The following is a 17,359-nucleotide window of genomic DNA, read 5'->3' on the forward strand; positions in this document are numbered from 1 at the left end:
CTTTCTCTCTTGCTTGCTCTCTCGCTTGCTCTCTCTCTTGCTTGCTCTCTCTTGTGCTCTCTCGCTCTCTTGTGCTCGCTTGCTCTCTCTCGCTTGCTCTCTGTCTTGTGCTCTCTCGCTTGCTCTCTTGTACTTTCTCTCTTGCTTGCTCTCTCGCTTGCTCTTTCTCTTGCTTTCTCTGTCTCGTGCTCTCTCTCGCTTGCTCTCTGTCTTGTGCTCTCTTGTGCTCTCTCGCTTGCTCTCTGTCTTGTGCTCTCGCTTGCTCTCTTGTGCTCTCTCTTGCTTGCTCTCACTCTCTCTCTCGCTTGCTCTCTTGTGCTCTCTCGCTTGCTCTCTTGTGCTTTCTCTCTTGCTTGCTCTCACACTCTCTCTCTCTCGCTTGCTCTCTTGTGCTTTCTCTCTTGCTTGCTCTCACTCTCTCTCTCTCTCGCTTGCTCTCTTGTGCTCTCTTGCTCTCTGTCTTGTGCTCTCTTGTGCTCTCTCCCTTGCTCTCTTGTGCTCTCTCTCTTGCTTGCTCTCACTCTCTCTCTCTCGCTTGCTCTCTTGTGCTCTCTCGCTTGCTCTCTTGTGCTCTCTCTCTTGATTGCTCTCACTCTCTCTCTCTCTCTCTCTCTCGCAGGTTGGGGCAGTCAGAGCTCTAAGGTGCACATACATCACAGCACGTGGCTGCATTTCCCGGGACACAACGTCCGCTGGATCCTGACCTTCATCCTCCTCTTCGTGTCGGTCTGTGAGATCGCTGAGGGCGTCGTGTCTGATGGGTGAGTGATTGTCGCGGGCGTTACGTGTGCGGCTGGAGATCCCGCTGCCGATGCTGCTCCCCGTCCACATCTCCCGCTCGTCCGTGTCATGATTTGTAGTCTTGCCCTGTCCTGTATTTTGTATAATATGTCATGTAACTTTCCTCTGGTTCATTTGCTGTAAATTAACCATGTCTCCTTCCCCCAATACTTTGCAATGTCTTGTGATGTACCTGGACCATAATCTAATTTAGGCTTGTGTCAACAGCTAGTGGAACTGTGGCTATTGTTTTCCTAAGCAGAAGATAACCTACAATACACATCCTGTAGACTCAGTGGAGCCCTTACATTTCTAGAATCTTCTGATGGACCAAACCCAAACCATTGAATAGTAGGTGTGACCCCTACCCCCCTTCAGATGGACTGATCCCAGGAGCCCTGACAATACATTCTTGCTTTAAGATCAGATGTGAGTTGGATGCTAAAAGAGAAGGACGAGGCTGTCTGAGGAAGCTTCGGCCTCTGTGTGATCGTGGTGGATTTCTGGGACTCTTAAAGGACTATGGTTTTGTGATCTGGCACAAGGATTGTCGGGAGGTGCCCCCGAATCAGTTTCCTCTGGACTTATTTTGGAACTCTGCAAATTACCTTCGTGTTTTTCCTGTTTTTTGGTCAATAAATCTGTTGGATTATTCCCAGGCCGTTGTCCCTCCTTGCTCTGGAGAATACTCCCGTCACAAACTGGTGGCAGCGGTGGGATCAGAGCAGAAGGAATGGAGGACAACGGCCCATCAACATCTGGAACCAGCACCGCAGAGTACAAGAAGTGGACTGCGGTGAACCTACAAACAAAGGCCCGTGAACTGGGAGTCAGCTACAAGGGACTCTCCAAGGAGCAGCTGATTGAGGCTTTGGAAGCAGTTCACCTGCAAGATGATGCTGAGGAAGGATCCTCACAGCAAAGAGAGGAAAGACGGCAGCCGGAGGTAAATACCCAAAAAAGTCAGTGGGTTGTGTGGTACGAGGAGGAGATGGCCTTGTTGGGAGAAGAGGCTACCATAGAAGATAAGAGGGAGGTCATGCACACAGCCAAGGAGAGGCAGCGCAGGATGGAGGAGAGGGCAATGCTGGAGAGGGAGATCACTTTGGAGGCAGCGAGAAGCTCCAGACAGACTGTACCCACAGCATCCCCCATGAGGGAACTCCCCAGAGTGTCCCACAAAGACTTCAAGCCGTTTAATGAGGCTTCCGGTGACATTGAGGGCTTCTTCCTGGACTTTGAGCATCAGTGTCGATTAATGGAAGTCCCGGAAAGGGAGCGCGTCCGACATCTTGTGGGGCTCTTAGAGGGTGGAGCTGCCGCAGCCTATAGAGCTATGGACCCTCGGTTGAACTGTGAGTATGCGGAGATTAAACAGACTATTCTAGAACATTATGCTGTGACCCCAGACACTTACAGGACTCAGTTCCGTACTTTAGCCTGTGATGAGGAAGTGTCCTTCAAGATGTATGCTCACAAACTCAAACATATATGTCATCGCTGGCTGGAGGCAGAGGAGGCCATAACCTGGGAAACGTTCCTGCAGGTCATCCTAAAAGAGCAGTTTTATATTAAGTGCCCCGCTGAGATCCGGGAATGGGTGCGTGAAAGGAGACCAGCAACAGTGGAGGAAGCTGCAGCTCTAGCTGATGAGGCTCTCACCATCAAGCCTCAGTGGAAAAAATTACTACTCAGGGAGAAAAACACTACCAGCCCCCCAACGCTGGCGGCCCCTGGTCCTTCTGCCTCCAATATTCACCATCCCACTAGACCATCAACTCATGGTGACCTTCGTGTGACTGTGCCTCGCATTACTCCTGCTCCACCTTCGGGACTACGACGTGGAGGAAGAATCCCAGAGCGCAGATGCTATGGATGTGGGCAGCCCGGGCATATGCAATTCCAATGTCCAGGTGTACGGAGGCAGAACACCTACAGACCGCCTTTGCCTGTTCATTATCTACAGACCCCCTCACCTGGAGAAGAGATGGATTCAGTGCCTGATGACTTGCCAAGTGACTCTGATATCCTGGCTTCCCTACCAGGAGTCTATGGGGTGCGAGCCCCAGCCACCTGTTCCTCTGATCTTCAGCACAAACATCTACAGGAGGTCGTGCTGGATGGTCAAAAAGTTGTTGGCTTCCGTGACACTGGGGCTTTTCTCACCATAGCCGATCCCCGAGTAATTCAACCAGAAGCAATTCAAAAGGGACCAGGAATTGCCATTGAATTGGCTGGAGGTACCCAGAGATATATTCCAAGAGCGAGTGTGACCCTGGATTATGGCTTTGGGGCCAAACAATGCGTGGTCGGTGTGATGAGCGGCCTCCCTGCAGACGTTCTTCTAGGAAATGATGTGGGGAATCTTCATTGCCACTTTGTCGGTGCGGTAACCCGAAGTCAAGCCAAGAGAGCAGCAAATGTGGACGTGTACAACCCATCCATGGAAATGAGGCCACCAGAACCGCCGTCACAGCCGGTGAGTGATTCTTCTTGTGGGGATAATATGAATGTTACCTGGGATAAAGTTCAGTTTAGACAAGAAGTGGAGACTGACCCCACCCTAGCTAGTTTTAGAGCTCGAGCTGAAATAGGGCAGCTAGGAGAGAATGGGGAAAGAATTATCAGAGAAAATGGACTTCTGTATCGGGTTACCAATGCCGACTCCCTAGATAAGCCCTGGACTTATAGCAAACAGCTGATTGTTCCTCAGAAATACAGAATTCCCCTATTACACCTTGCTCATGATATTCCTACTGCTGGCCATCAAGGCAAAACCCGCACCGAGAGGCGATTGACTCAATCTTTCTATTGGCCTGGGATTTCCCAAGCAGTGGCGCATTTCTGCCGAACTTGCGACTTATGTCAGCGTAGAGGGCGACCCGGAGATCACCCAAAGGCACCCCTGCAACCGCTCCCTATAATAGAAGAACCCTTTCAAAGAGTAGCTGTTGATATCATTGGACCTCTGGCTAAACCAAGTAAATCTGGAAAGCAGTACATTCTCACTGTTGTGGACTATGCCACCCGATATCCAGAAGCGGTGGCCTTGTCAAGTATTTCTGCAGCCAAGGTGGCCGAGGCCCTGGTTACCATTTTCACCAGAGTAGGATTTCCCAGTGAGATCTTGTCGGACCAAGGCTCCCAGTTCATGTCAGAGCTGGTCCAGTGTCTGTGGCGCACCTGTGGAGTACGAGCGATCCGCACGACCCCGTATCATCCCCAAACAAATGGACTTTGTGAACGATTTAATGGCACTCTGAAGAATATGCTGAGGGCCTTCACTGACAGAGATTCAAACTGGGAGAAGTACCTACCCCATCTCTTGTTTGCCTATCGGGAAGTTCCCCAGGAGTCCACTGGGTTCTCCCCCTTTGAACTACTCTATGGAAGAAAGGTCCGAGGACCCTTAACCCTGCTCAAGGAATACTGGGAGGGGCAAGTTGAAGATACAGGGGCCCCTGTTGTCCCTTATGTCCTAAAGCTGCGAGAAACCCTGGCCCAACTTGCTAGTTTTGCCCAGAGTCATGTGCGGATGGCTCAAACCAGACAGAAGACATGGTATGACCGTAAAGCACGCTACCGGGAGTTTGTAGAAGGACAACAGGTCTTAATGATTGTTCCCCATCGGCAGAATAAACTGCAGACAACATGGGAGGGTCCCTTCCGGGTTCTCAGAAAACTGAATGACACCAATTACCTTCTTGCTTTAGATGATCAGGGGCTAAGACAAAAGACTGTCCATGTGAATATGATTAAGGAGTACCATGACCGGACCCTTCCAATGATAGCAAGCTGTCGGCTAGCTTCAGAGGACGGTCAAGAGGATGAGGACTCCCTACCTGATCTCGTGGAAGCAGCGAGAGCCCCATCCACTGTGGAACAGGTTCCTCTGGGAGATCACCTGGATTCCTTGCAGAAAAAACAGATGCTGGGAGTGCTTCAACAGAGACGTGCTGCTTTCTCATCCCAACCAGGTCGAACCACCGTCACCCAACATCATGTGGACACTCAGGGCATCCGTCCCATACAACAGGCTCCTTACCGGGTACCTGAATCAGTTCGAAACACCATGCAGCACGAACTGGAGGAGATGCTACAGCTTGGGGTAATCCAGGCCTCCCATAGCCCTTGGGCCTCTCCTGTGGTGTTAGTACCCAAGAAGGATGGGAGTACTCGATTTTGTGTGGACTATCGACGACTAAACGACCATACCGTCAGTGATCCTTACCCAATGCCTCGTATTGACGAACTTCTAGACCGACTGGCTGGATCCCGATATGTCACTATCTTTGATCTCAGTAAGGGATACTGGCAAATCCCTCTGACGGAGGAGGAGAGAGAACGGTCCGCTTTTATAACCCCCTTTGGTCTGTATGAATTCCTAAATATTCCCTTTGGAATGAAGACTGCCCCGGCCACCTTCCAGAGAATGGTGGACCAGATCCTCCGGGGATGTGGTGACTTTGCTTGTGCCTACTTGGATGATATCGCCATCTTCAGCCAGACGTGGGAGGAACATCTGAACCAAGTAGCCGTTATTCTTGACCTGCTTCTTGCAGCAGGCCTAACCATTCGACCAGATAAATGCCAATTGGGGATGGGTGAAGTCCAGTACCTAGGGCATAGAGTAGGAGGAGGGAAGCTCCGTCCCGAACCTGCCAAAATCCAGGCTATTAGAGACTGGCCTGTACCCCAAACTAAGAAACAAGTTATGGCTTTTTTGGGCACTGCCAGTTATTACCGAAAATTTGTTTCTCATTTCAGCACTGTGGCCAAGCCTCTTATAGAATCATAGAATCGTAGAGTTGGAAGGGACCTCCTGGGCCATCTGGTCCAACCCCCTGCTCAAAGCAGGATTCGCTAACTCATCCCAGTCAGATGTCTGTCCAGCCTCTGTTTGAAGACTTCCATTGAAGGAGAACTCACCACTTCTCGTGGCAGCCTGTTCCACTCATTGATCACTCTAACTGTCAAAAAGTTTTTTCTAATATCTAATCTGTGTCTCCTCCCATTCAGTTTCATCCCATTGCTTCTAGTCTTTCCTTGTGCAAATGAGAATAAAGTTGATCCTTCTACAATGTGACAGCCCTTGAGATATTTGTAGACAGCTATTAAGTCTCCTCTCAGTCTTCTCTTTTGCAAACTAAACATTCCCAAATCCTGCAACCTTTCCTCATAAGACAGGGTTTGCAGACCGGTCACCATTCTGGTCGCTCTTTTCTGAACTTGCTCCAGTTTGTTGATGTCTTTTTTAAAATGTGGTGCCCAAAACTGGACACAATATTCCAGATGAGGTCTACAGCTACACCTACACAGCCTCCCCATATGTGGCATGAGCCCCACACAGCCTACCCCATATACAGCAGGGGCCCTACACAGCCTCCCCATATATAGATTATGCACAAAAGAGAAAAAAGTGATGGCACTCACCGTTCTGTCGTGAAAATTCTTTATTGATTAAAAGGCAGTGGCACGGGAGGAACTTACAGAGTGTGGACGACGGCCGTTTCACGCACTTGCGCTTCAACGGGTCCTGAGGCTGGAATGCAGGCAGGTGGGAATTTAGAAGTACACACATGTGGACACACCTCCTGATTTTCAACTCATACTCCCCCCAATGGAGTGAAACATGTGAACAAATTAATCAAACACAGAATTAAAAAACACAAGTTAAAAAAACCTCTGTCATAATAAATTATGGAAATACAAACACTAAGCACTGGCTTCAGAAAGGCTCAGTTGAGCCGAAACGTTGCCTTGATAGAGATATATATATATTTACTTTATATACAGTGCCTTGCGAAATTATTTGGCCCCCTGGAACTTTTCAACCTTTTCCTACATGTCATGCTTCAAACATAAAGATACAAAATTTTATTTTTTTGTGAAGAATCAACAACCAGTGGGACACAATTGTGAAGTTAAACGAAATTTATTGGTTATTTTAAATTTTTGTGGAAATTCAAAAACTGAAAAGTGGGGCGTGCAATATTATTCAGCCCCTGTAACTTAATACTTTGTTGTGCCACCTTTTGCTGTGATTACAGCTGCAAGTCACTTGGGGTTTGTCTCTATCAGTTTTGTACATCGAGAGACTGAAATTCTCCCCCATTCTTCCTCGGCAAACAGCTCGAGCTCAGTGAGGTTGGATGGAGATTGTTTGTGAACAGCAGTTTTCAGCTCCTTCCACAGATTCTCAATTGGATTCAGGTCTGGACTGTGACTTGGCCATTGTAACACCTGGATACGGTTATTTGTGATCCATTCCATTGTAGATTTTGCTTTATGTTTGGGATCATTGTCTTGTTGGAAGACAAATCTCCGTCCCAGTCTCAAGTCTTTTGCAGACTCCAACAGGTTTTCTTCAAGAATGGTCCTGTATTTGGCTCCATCCATCTTCCTATCAATTTTAACCATCTTCCCTGTCCCTGCTCAAGAAAAGCAGGCCAAAATCATGAAGCTGCCACCACCATGTTTGACAGTGGGGCTGGTGTGTTCAGGGTGATGAGCTGTGTTGCCTTTACGCCAAACTTATCATTTGGCATTGTTGCCGACCTGACCAAGAAAACGATGCCCCTGCTGGTGATCTGGACTCCAGCCTGTGATGAGGCTTTTAACCAGCTGAAGGACGCTCTGGTCTGTGACCCTGTTCTGGCTGCTCCAGACTACAAGAGGAGATTCATTGTGCAGACGGACGCCTCTGCTTATGGACTGGGAGCTGTCCTCAGCCAGGTGAATGCAGCTGGGGACGAGCACCCCATTGCCTACCTCAGCCGGAAACTGCTGGACCGAGAAGTGGCCTATGCAACTGTTGAAAAAGAATGTCTGGCTGTAGTGTGGGCCCTTAGGAAACTAAGGCCGTATCTGTATGGACGAGAATTCACTGTCATTACTGATCACAATCCCCTCACCTGGCTGAACAGAGTCTCTGGGGACAATGGACGCTTACTACGATGGAGCCTGGCTCTGCGCCCTATAACTTTACCATACAGTATAGAAGAGGCAGCCAACACCAAAATGCAGATGGACTGTCCAGGCAAGAGGAGCCCTGAGTCCTGTCAGCCATGCCTGTGTGTACTTAACCAGTGACCTGTAGAGGTCCCTAGTACGTACACAAATTGGGAGGGGAAGGGATTGTCATGATTTGTAGTTTTGCCCTGTCCTGTATTTTGTATAATATGTCATGTAACTTTCCTCTGGTTGTATTTGCTGTAAATTAACCATGTCTCCTTCCCCCAATACTTGCAATGTCTTGTGATGTACCTGGACCATAATCTAATTTAGGCTTGTGTCAACAGCTAGTGGAACTTTGGCTATTGTTTTCCTAAGCAGAAGATAACCTACAATACACATCCTGTAGACTCAGTGGAGCCCTTACATTTCTAGAATCTTCTGATGGACCAAACCATTGAATAGTAGGTGTGACCCCTACCCCCCTTCAGATGGACTGATCCCAGGAGCCCTGACAATACATTCTTGCTTTAAGATCAGATGTGAGTTGGATGCTAAAAGAGAAGGACGAGGCTGTCTGAGGAAGCTTCGGCCTCTGTGTGATCGTGGTGGATTTCTGGGACTCTTAAAGGACTATGGTTTTGTGATCTGGCACAAGGATTGTCGGGAGGTGCCCCCGAATCAGTTTCCTGTGGACTTATTTTGGGACTCTGCAAATTACCTTCGTGTTGTTCCTGTTTTTTGGTCAATAAATCTGTTGGATTATTCCCAGGCCTGTTGTCCCTCCTTGCTCTGGAGAATACTCCCGTCACAGTCCGGTCAGGATTTTCCATTTTCTCTGCCAGTTCTGTGCTTGGAGCAGCAGCTGGTGATGACGGCCGTACCACTGCCTTTCAGCTGTTTGGCCGTCGTGAACTCCTCCAACCGCAGCCGACTGATGAGTCATCTGTAATAGCTGGTCCTCATACCGGGGGAGGGGGTACAGGCGGACTGTAAGAAGGGGGAGGGGGTACAGGCGGACTGTAAGAAGGGGGAGGGGGTACAGGCGGACTGTAAGAAGGGGGAGGGGGTACAGGCAAAATGCAAGAGGGGGTACAGGCGGACTGTAAGAAGGGGGAGGGGGTACAGGCAAAATGCAAGAGGGGGAGGGGGTACAGGCAAAATGCAAGAGGGGGAGGGGGTACAGGCGAGTTTAAGAAGGGGGAGGGGGTACAGGCGGACTTTAAGAAGGGGGAGGGGGTACAGGCAAAATGCAAGAGGGGGTACAGGAGGACTGTAAGAAGGGGGAGGGGGTACAGGCAAAATGCAAGAGGGGGTACAGGCGGACTGTAAGAAGGGGGAGGGGGTACAGGCGGACTGTAAGGAGGGGGTACAGGTAAAATGCAAGAGGGGGTACAGGCGGACTGTAAGAAGGGGGAGGGGGTACAGGCAAAATGCAAGAGGGGGTACAGGTGGACTGTAAGAAGGGGGAGGGGGTACAGGCAAAATGCAAGAGGGGGTACAGGCGGACTGTAAGAAGGGGGAAGGGGTACAGGCGGACTGTAAGAAGGGGGAGGGGGTACAGGTAAAATGCAAGAGGGGGTACAGGCGGACTGTAAGAAGGGGGAGGGGGTACAGGCAAAATGCAAGAGGGGGTACAGGCGGACTGTAAGAAGGGGAGGGGGTACAGGCGGAATGTAAGAGGGGGAGGGGGTACAGGCGGACTATAAGAAGGGGGAGGGGGTACAGGCGGACTGTAAGAAGGGGGAGGGGGTACAGGCGGACTGTAAGAAGGGGGAGGGGGTACAGGCGGACTGTAAGAAGGGGGAGGGGGTACAGGCGGACTGTAAGAAGGGGGAGGGGGTACAGGAGGACTGTAAGAAGGGGGAGGGGGTACAGGCAAAATGCAAGAGGGGGAGGGGGTACAGGCGGGCTGTAAGAAGTGGGAGGGGGTACAGGCAAAATGCAAGAGGGGGAGGGGGTACAGGCGGACTGTAAGAAGGGGGAGGGGGTACAGGCAAAATGCAAGAGGGGGTACAGGCGGACTGTAAGAAGGGAGAAGGGGGAGGGGGTACAGGCGGAATGTAAGAGGGGGAGGGGGTACAGGCGGACTGTAAGAAGGGGGAGGGGGTACAGGCGGACTGTAAGAAGGGGGAGGGGGTACAGACGGACTGTAAGAAGGGGGAGGGGGTACAGGCGGACTGTAAGAAGGGGGAGGGGGTACAGGCGGACTGTAAGAAGGGGGAGGGGGTACAGGCGGACTGTAAGAAGGGGGAGGGGGTACAGGCAAAATGCAAGAGGGGGAGGGGGTACAGGCGGCCTGTAAGAAGTGGGAGGGGGTACAGGCAAAATGCAAGAGGGGGAGGGGGTACAGGCGGACTGTAAGAAGGGGGAGGGGGTACAGGCAAAATGCAAGAGGGTACAGGCGGACTGTAAGAAGGGGGAGGGGGTACAGGCGGACTGTAAGAAGGGGGAGGGGGTACAGGCGGACTGTAAGAAGGGGGAGGGGGTACAGGCGGACTGTAAGAAGGGGGAGGGGGTACAGGCGGACTGTAAGAAGGGGGAGGGGGTACAGGCAAAATGCAAGAGGGGGAGGGGGTACAGGCAAAATGCAAGAGGGGGAGGGGGTACAGGTGGGCTGTAAGAAGGGGGAGGGGGTACAGGCAAAATGCAAGAGGGGGAGGGGGTACAGGCGGACTGTAAGAAGGGGGAGGGGGTACAGGCAAAATGCAAGAGGGGTACAGGCGGACTGTAAGAAGGGGGAGGGGGTACAGGCAAAATCCAAGAGGGGGAGGGGGTACAGGCAAAATGCAAGAGGGGGAGGGGGTACAGGCAAAATGCAAGAGGAGGAGGGGGAGGGGGTACAGGCAAAATGCAAGAGGGGGAGGGGGTACAGGCGGATTGTAAGAAGGGGGAGGGGGTACAGGCAGACTGTAAGAAGGGGGAGGGGGTACAGGCGGACTGTAAGAAGGGGGAGGGGGTACAGGCAAAATGCAAGAGGGGGAGGGGGTACAGGCAAAATGCAAGAGGGGGAGGGGGTACAGGCAAAATGCAAGAGGGGAGGGGGTACAGGCGGATTGTAAGAAGGGGGAGGGGGTACAGGCGGACTGTAAGAAGGGGGAGGGGGTACAGGCGGACTGTAAGAAGGGGGAGGGGGTACAGGCAAAATGCAAGAGGGGGTACAGGCGGACTGTAAGAAGGGGGAGGGGGTACAGGCAAAATGCAAAAGGGGGAGGGGGTACAGGCGGATTGTAAGAAGGGGAGGGGGTACAGGCAAAATGCAAGAGGGGGTACAGGCGGACTGTAAGAAGGGGGAGGGGGTACAGGCGGACTGTAAGAAGGGGGAGGGGGTACAGGCGGACTGTAAGAAGGGGGAGGGGGTACAGACAAAATGCAAGAGGGGCTACAGGCGGACTGTAAGAAGGGGGAGGGGGTACAGGCAAAATGCAAGAGGGGGAGGGGGTACAGGCAAAATGCAAGAGGGGGAGGGGGTACAGGCAAAATGCAAGAGGGGGAGGGGGTACAGGCGGACTGTAAGAGGGGGAGGGGGTACAGGCGGAATGTAAGAGGGGGAGGGGGTACAGGCAAAATGCAAGAGGTGGAGGGGGTTCAGGCAAAATGCAAGTGGGGGAGGGGGTACAGGCGGACTGTAAGAAGGGGGAGGGGGTACAGGCAAAATGCAAGCGGGGGAGGGGGTACAGGCGGACTGTAAGAAGGGGGAGGGGGTACAGGCAAAATGCAAGAGGGGGTACAGGCGGACTGTAAGAAGGGGGAGGGGGTACAGGCAAAATGCAAGAGGGGGTACAGGCGGACTGTAAGAAGGGGGAGGGGGTACAGGTAAAATGCAAGAGGGGGTACAGGCGGACTGTAAGAAGGGGGAGGGGGTACAGGCAAAATGCAAGAGGGGGTACAGGCGGACTGTAAGAAGGGGGAGAGGGTACAGGCGGAATGTAAGAGGGGGAGGGGGTACAGGCGGACTATAAGAAGGGGGAGGGGGTACAGGCGGACTGTAAGAGGGGGAGGGGGTACAGGCGAAATGTAAGAGGGGGAGGGGGTACAGGCGGAATGTAAGAGGGGGACGGGGTACAGACTGAATGCAAGAGGTGGATAAGGCGGGATATAAGAGGGGGACAGGTGAAATATAGGAGGGATAGACGGAAAATAAGAAGGGGACAGCTGGAATATAAGAGGACAGGCAGAATGTAAGAGGGGGGACAAGTGGCATATAATAGGGGCACAGGCGGAATTTAAGGCTGTGTGCACACGCTGTGGATTAGGTGCGGATTGCTCTGCGGTTTTGCCCTGCGGTTTTTCATCTCTTCAATGGAGGAGATGGCAAACCGCAGCGGAATCCGCAGAAAGAATTGACATGTCAATTCTTTCTGCGGATTGAAAACCGCAGATAATCCGCGCGGAAAATTCCGCAGCGTCTGCATTGCGGTTTTTGATTCCCATAGGGAATCATGCTGCTGTACACCGCAGCAAAATCTGCAGCGTGTGCACACAGCCTAAGAAGGGTTCAGGTGGAATGTAAGAGGGGGAGGGGGTACAGGCGAAATTTAAGATGGAGAGGGGGGATAGACGGAATAGAAGAATTGGACAGGCGGAATATATGATGGGGGACAGGCGGAGTGTAATAGGGAGAGGGGGCACAGGCGGAGTGTAATAGGGAGAGGGGGCACAGGCGGAGTGTAATAGGGAGAGGGGGGACAGGCGGAGTGTAATAGGGAGAGGGGGGACAGGCGGAGTGTAATAGGGAGAGGGGGGACAGGCAGCATACAATAGGGTGTAGTGGAAATATGTGTATGTATGGCCGGTAGTTAATTTGCCTCTGTCCTTAGTCTGCGGCTCTCACAAAGAGAAAAATCAGTTTTCCTGGTCTCAGACCCCAGGGCTCCTTCATGGGCACACACAGAATTGGAACATTTCACACCTCTGATGCCTTGAAGGCAGAAGCCAAATGGGACCCATCTGCAGCCTGACAATTCATGTTTACTATGGGAAAGAAAAGCTAAGACAAGAACCTTTAGGACAATAATGTATTTATTGGTAAAGCAGCCATGGTCCAGTCACACACCAGGAGTTAGAATATTAACGTGAGGGGCTGGTCCAGAAATCTGATCCAATTTGTCATGTACCCGCTTCTCCGCACGTGACTTGAGTTGCACCTGCAAGGGTTAATCTGTCTCCTGTCACTCAGTCCAGCATTCACCCTCTGTCCTATGCTGCAGTGGGAGCATAAATCACACCCCGACACAGACCACACACCCCGCTCATACACGCTGCCACCACTCACCGAACACACGGGCGATGAGTCCCAGAGATACTACTGTCCGCCAATCACCAGGAGCGCACGCTCTAAGGCTATGGATTCTTTACAGCAACAAGGCTCAGACTTATTAAAGTTTTACGCTATGTGCCCACGGTGCGTTTTAAAACGCTTACTAAAAACCAGACTCCTTCCCAGAAATCGCGCGGTTTTTTCCGCGCGATTATGTCCGCGATTTTGCCGCGATTTTCTCAAGCACTTTCCTACGATTTGCAGCATCGCTTGGAAAGTGATTGACAGGTTGGTCACACATCATACATAGTGTTTGACGAGTGTGACCCGGTTTTTACTATTGAGGCCGCCTATGCAGCATCAATAGTGAAAGATAAAATGTTAAAAATGATGAAAAAATAAAAAAATCGGGGTATATTTACCTTCCAGCGTCCCGTGCTGCCTTCCCGGCCTCAGCGTTCCCAGTAATGCCTTGCGAGACCTGTGATGACGGAGTCTCGCGTTACTATAGCGATCTCGCGAGACTACGTCATCACCGGACCGTGCCGCAAGGCATTACTGGGAACGCTGAGGCCGGGAATGCAGCGCGGGACGTCGGAAGGTAAATATACCCCGATTTTTTATTCTTTTTTTTTACAGGGGTATGGTGCCCAGGGCCTGGAGGACAGTCTCCTCTCCTCCACACCGTGGGTACCAACCGCACATGAGACGCTTAACTTCCCACATGGTGGGCATAGCCACATGCGGGAAGTAAGCGATTCTCATGCATTCCTATGGGTGCGGAATCGCGGCAATTCTTTGTGATTCCGCACAAAAGAATGAGCATGCTGCGATTTTGTACGCGATGCGATTCCGCCGCGGAAAAAAGCGCAGCATTAGCACAGCATGTGCGGAATGCCATAGGGATGCATGGGAGGCGTTCTGTACAAGATATTTAAGCGTTTTCGCAGCATTTTCGCGCCGAAAATCGAGGCAAAAACGCTTAAAAATCGCTACGTGGGCACACAGCCTTAAGCTTTAATAGAAAAGGTAACATAGTAACACAGTTATCAAGGCCGAAAGCCCTGTGTCCGTCCAGCTCAGCCTATATTCCCGTCAGAATAAATCCCCAGATCTACGTCCTTCTAAAGAACCTAATCACTGTAAGATACAATATTGTTACGCTCCAGGAAGACATCCAGGCCTCTCTTGAACCCCTCGGCTGAGTTCACCATCACCACCTCCTCAGGCAAGGAATTCCAGATTCTCACTGCCCTGACAGTAAAGAATCCTCATCTATGTTGGTGGAGAAACCTTTTCTCCTCCAGAAGCAGAGAATGCCCCCTTGTGACCGTCACCTTCCTTGGTATAAACAGATCCTCGGAGAGATATTTGTGTTGTCCCCTTATATACTTATACATGGTTATTAGATCGCCCCTCAGTCTTCTTTTTTCTAGACTAAATAATCCTAGTTTTTCTAATCTCTCTGGGTATTGTAGTTCCCCCATCCCCTTTATGAATTTTGTTGCCCTCCTTTGTACTCGCTCTAGTTACATTATATCCTTCCTGAGCACCAGTGCCCAAAACCGCACACAGTCCTCCATGTGCGATGTAACCAGGGATTTGTACAGAGGCAGTATAATGCTCTCATCATGTGTATCCAGACCTCTATTAATACACCCCATGATCCTGTTTGCCTTGGCAGCCGCTGCCTGGCACTGGCTGCTCCAGGTAAGTTTATCATTAACTAGGATCCCCAAGTCCTTCTCCATGTCAGATTTACCCAGTGGTTTCCCGTTCAGTGTGTAATGGTGATATTGATTCCTTCTTCCCATGTGTATAACCTTACATTTATCATTGCCACCTTTCGGCCCAAGTTTCCAACTTATCCAGATCCATCTGTAGCAGAATACTATCTTCTCTTGTATTGACTGCTTTACATAGTTTTGTATCATCTGCAAATATCGATATTTTACTGTGCAAACCTTCTACCAGATCGGTAATAAATATGTTGAAGAGAAGAGGCCCCAACACCGACCCCTGCGGTCCCCACTGGTCACAGCGCCCCAGTTAGAGAATATACCATTTATAACCCCCCTCTGCTTTCTATCACTCAGCCAGTTACTTACCCATTACACACATTTCCCCCAGACTCAGCATTCTCATTTTTTGTACCAACCTATTGTGTGGCACGGGATCAAACGCTTTGGGAAAATCAGGATATACCACATCCAATGACTCACCTTGGTCCAGTCTATAGCTTACCTCTTCATAAAAGCAAATTAGATTGGTGTGACAGGAGCGATTCCTCATAAACCCATGCTGATGTGGCGTTACCCAGTTATTCTCAGTGAGATCATCCAGAATAACGTCCCTCAGAAACCCTTCACATATCTCACCAACATTAGAGGTTAGACTTACTGGCCTATAATTTCCAGGTCACTGTTAGAGCCTTTGTGAATATTGGTACCACATTTGCTATGCGCCAGTCCTGTGTAACAGACCCCGTCGCTATAGAGTCCCTAAATATAAGAAATAATGGTTTGTCTATTACATTACTTAGTTCTCTTAGTGCTCGTGGGTGTATGCCATCCGGACCCGGAGATTTATCTATTGTAATCTTATGTAGCCGGTTTCGCCCCTCTTCTTGGGTTAGATTGGTGACCCTTAATATCGGGTTTTCTTTGTCTCTCGGCATTTCATTTTCCACCGTGAATACCGTGGAGAAGAAGGTGTGTAATATATTCGCTTTTTCCTCGTCATCTACAACCATTCCTTCCTCAGTTTTATAAGGCTCCTACACTGTCACTCATGATTCTGTTACTATTGATATAGGTGAAGAGCAGCTTGGGATTAGTGTTACTCTCCTTTGTGCTTCTCTGTTTCCTTTTTGACAGCTGTAATTAGTTTTTTAGATAAAGTATTTTTCTCCTTGTAGTTGTTAGATCCTCAGCGGGGCCGTCCTGCTTTAGTAGTAAATGCTTTCTTGTTACTGGTAATCGCCCCTCTTACTTCTGTGTTTAGACACATTGAGTTTTTCCTATTTCTTGTCCTTTTATTCCCACAAGGTATAAACCGCTTACAGCGCCTATTAAGGATGTTCTTACACATTTCCCATTTATTTTCTGTATTCTTATTTCTGAGGACATTGTCCCAGTCACCAGATTAAGGGTATCTCTAAGCTGGTCAGACTTTACCTTCCTAAAGTTCTGTGTTTTTGTGACTCCCTGACAAGTCCCCCTAGCGAAACACAAGTGACACTGTACAATATTGTGGTCGCTATTTCCTGCAGATCTGTTATTCTGTCCGGTCTGTTAGATAGTATTCGGTGTAAAGTGCTGCTCCTCTGGTCGGATTCTGCAGCAATTGTGAGAGATAATGTTTCTTGGCTATTAGCAGAAACCTGTGGCCTTTATGGGTTTCGCAGGTCTCTGTTTCCCAGTTAATATCTGGGTACAGTGCTTGCAAGAAAGGATATAAAAATATGAAAATAAAAGTGACATACAAATATGCAAAACAGTTATAAAAGTAAAAAGGTAGAAACTTACAGAAATATCTAAACTTTGCAGTCTGGTATTCTGCTTCCGAGGAGGGGGGAATATGAAACGGATCACACCAGATTGGCTGCCCCTCAAACTGAACAACTTTCTTTGTCTGTGGCCTAATTTATAGGTTTAGGCTGGAGATCAGATTTCTAGACCACCGTCTCACGTTAATATTCTAATTCCTGGTGTGTGACTGGACCATGGCTGCTTTACCAATAAATACATTATTTTTCTAAAGGTTCTTGTCTTAGCTTTTCTTTCCCATAGTAAACATGAATTGTCAGGCTGCAGATAGGTCCCATTTGGCTTCTGCCTTCAAGGCATCAGAGGTGTGAAATGTTCCAATTCTGTGTGTGCCCATGAAGGAGCCCTGGGGTCTGAGACCAGGAAACTGCCTTTTCTCAGGAGAACACCTGTTATCACCTTGGTGAGCGCCGCAGCCTAAGGACAGATGCTAGTTTCCTGCCGGCCATACATACACTGGGTGCAGAATTATTAGGCAAATGAGTATTTTGATCACATCATCCTTTCTATACATGTTGTCCTACTCCAAGCTGTATAGGCTTGAAAGCCAACTGCCAATTATGTAAATCAGGTGATTTGCATCTCTGTAATGAGGAAGGGTGTGGTCTAATGACATAATCACCCTATATAAGGTGTGCTTAATTATTAGGCAACTTCCTTTCCTTTGGCAAAATGGGTTTGAAGAAAGATTTGACGGACTCTGAAAAGTCAAAAATTGTGCGATGTCTTGCAGAGGGATGCCGCAGTCTTGAAATTGCCAAACTTTTGAAGCGTGATCACCGAACAATCAAGCGTTTCATGGCAAATATCCAACAGG

At 49.8% G+C, this 17,359-nt stretch overlaps 1 protein-coding gene across 5 annotated transcripts in view; it reads left to right on the forward strand.

Annotated features, from left to right (window-relative positions):
• Window positions 1-17,359, forward strand: part of ABCC8 (ATP binding cassette subfamily C member 8) — a 280,298-nt gene that overhangs the window by 33,680 nt on the left and 229,259 nt on the right. For all 5 annotated transcript variants that reach the window (XR_012227547.1, XR_012227546.1, XM_073564298.1 and 2 more), the window contains exon 2: window positions 620-761. Coding sequence is in view for 3 of the 5 variants with exons in the window: in XM_073564298.1 (XP_073420399.1) it covers window positions 620-761 (142 nt within the window). In the remaining 2 variants the exon portion in view is untranslated. The remainder of the gene's footprint in view (window positions 1-619; window positions 762-17,359) is intronic.

Source organism: Dendrobates tinctorius, unplaced genomic scaffold (assembly GCF_039654945.1).
Source record: "Dendrobates tinctorius isolate UK_male_01 unplaced genomic scaffold, ASM3965494v1 ptg000445l, whole genome shotgun sequence".
NCBI classification, from domain to species: Eukaryota; Metazoa; Chordata; class Amphibia; order Anura; family Dendrobatidae; genus Dendrobates; species Dendrobates tinctorius.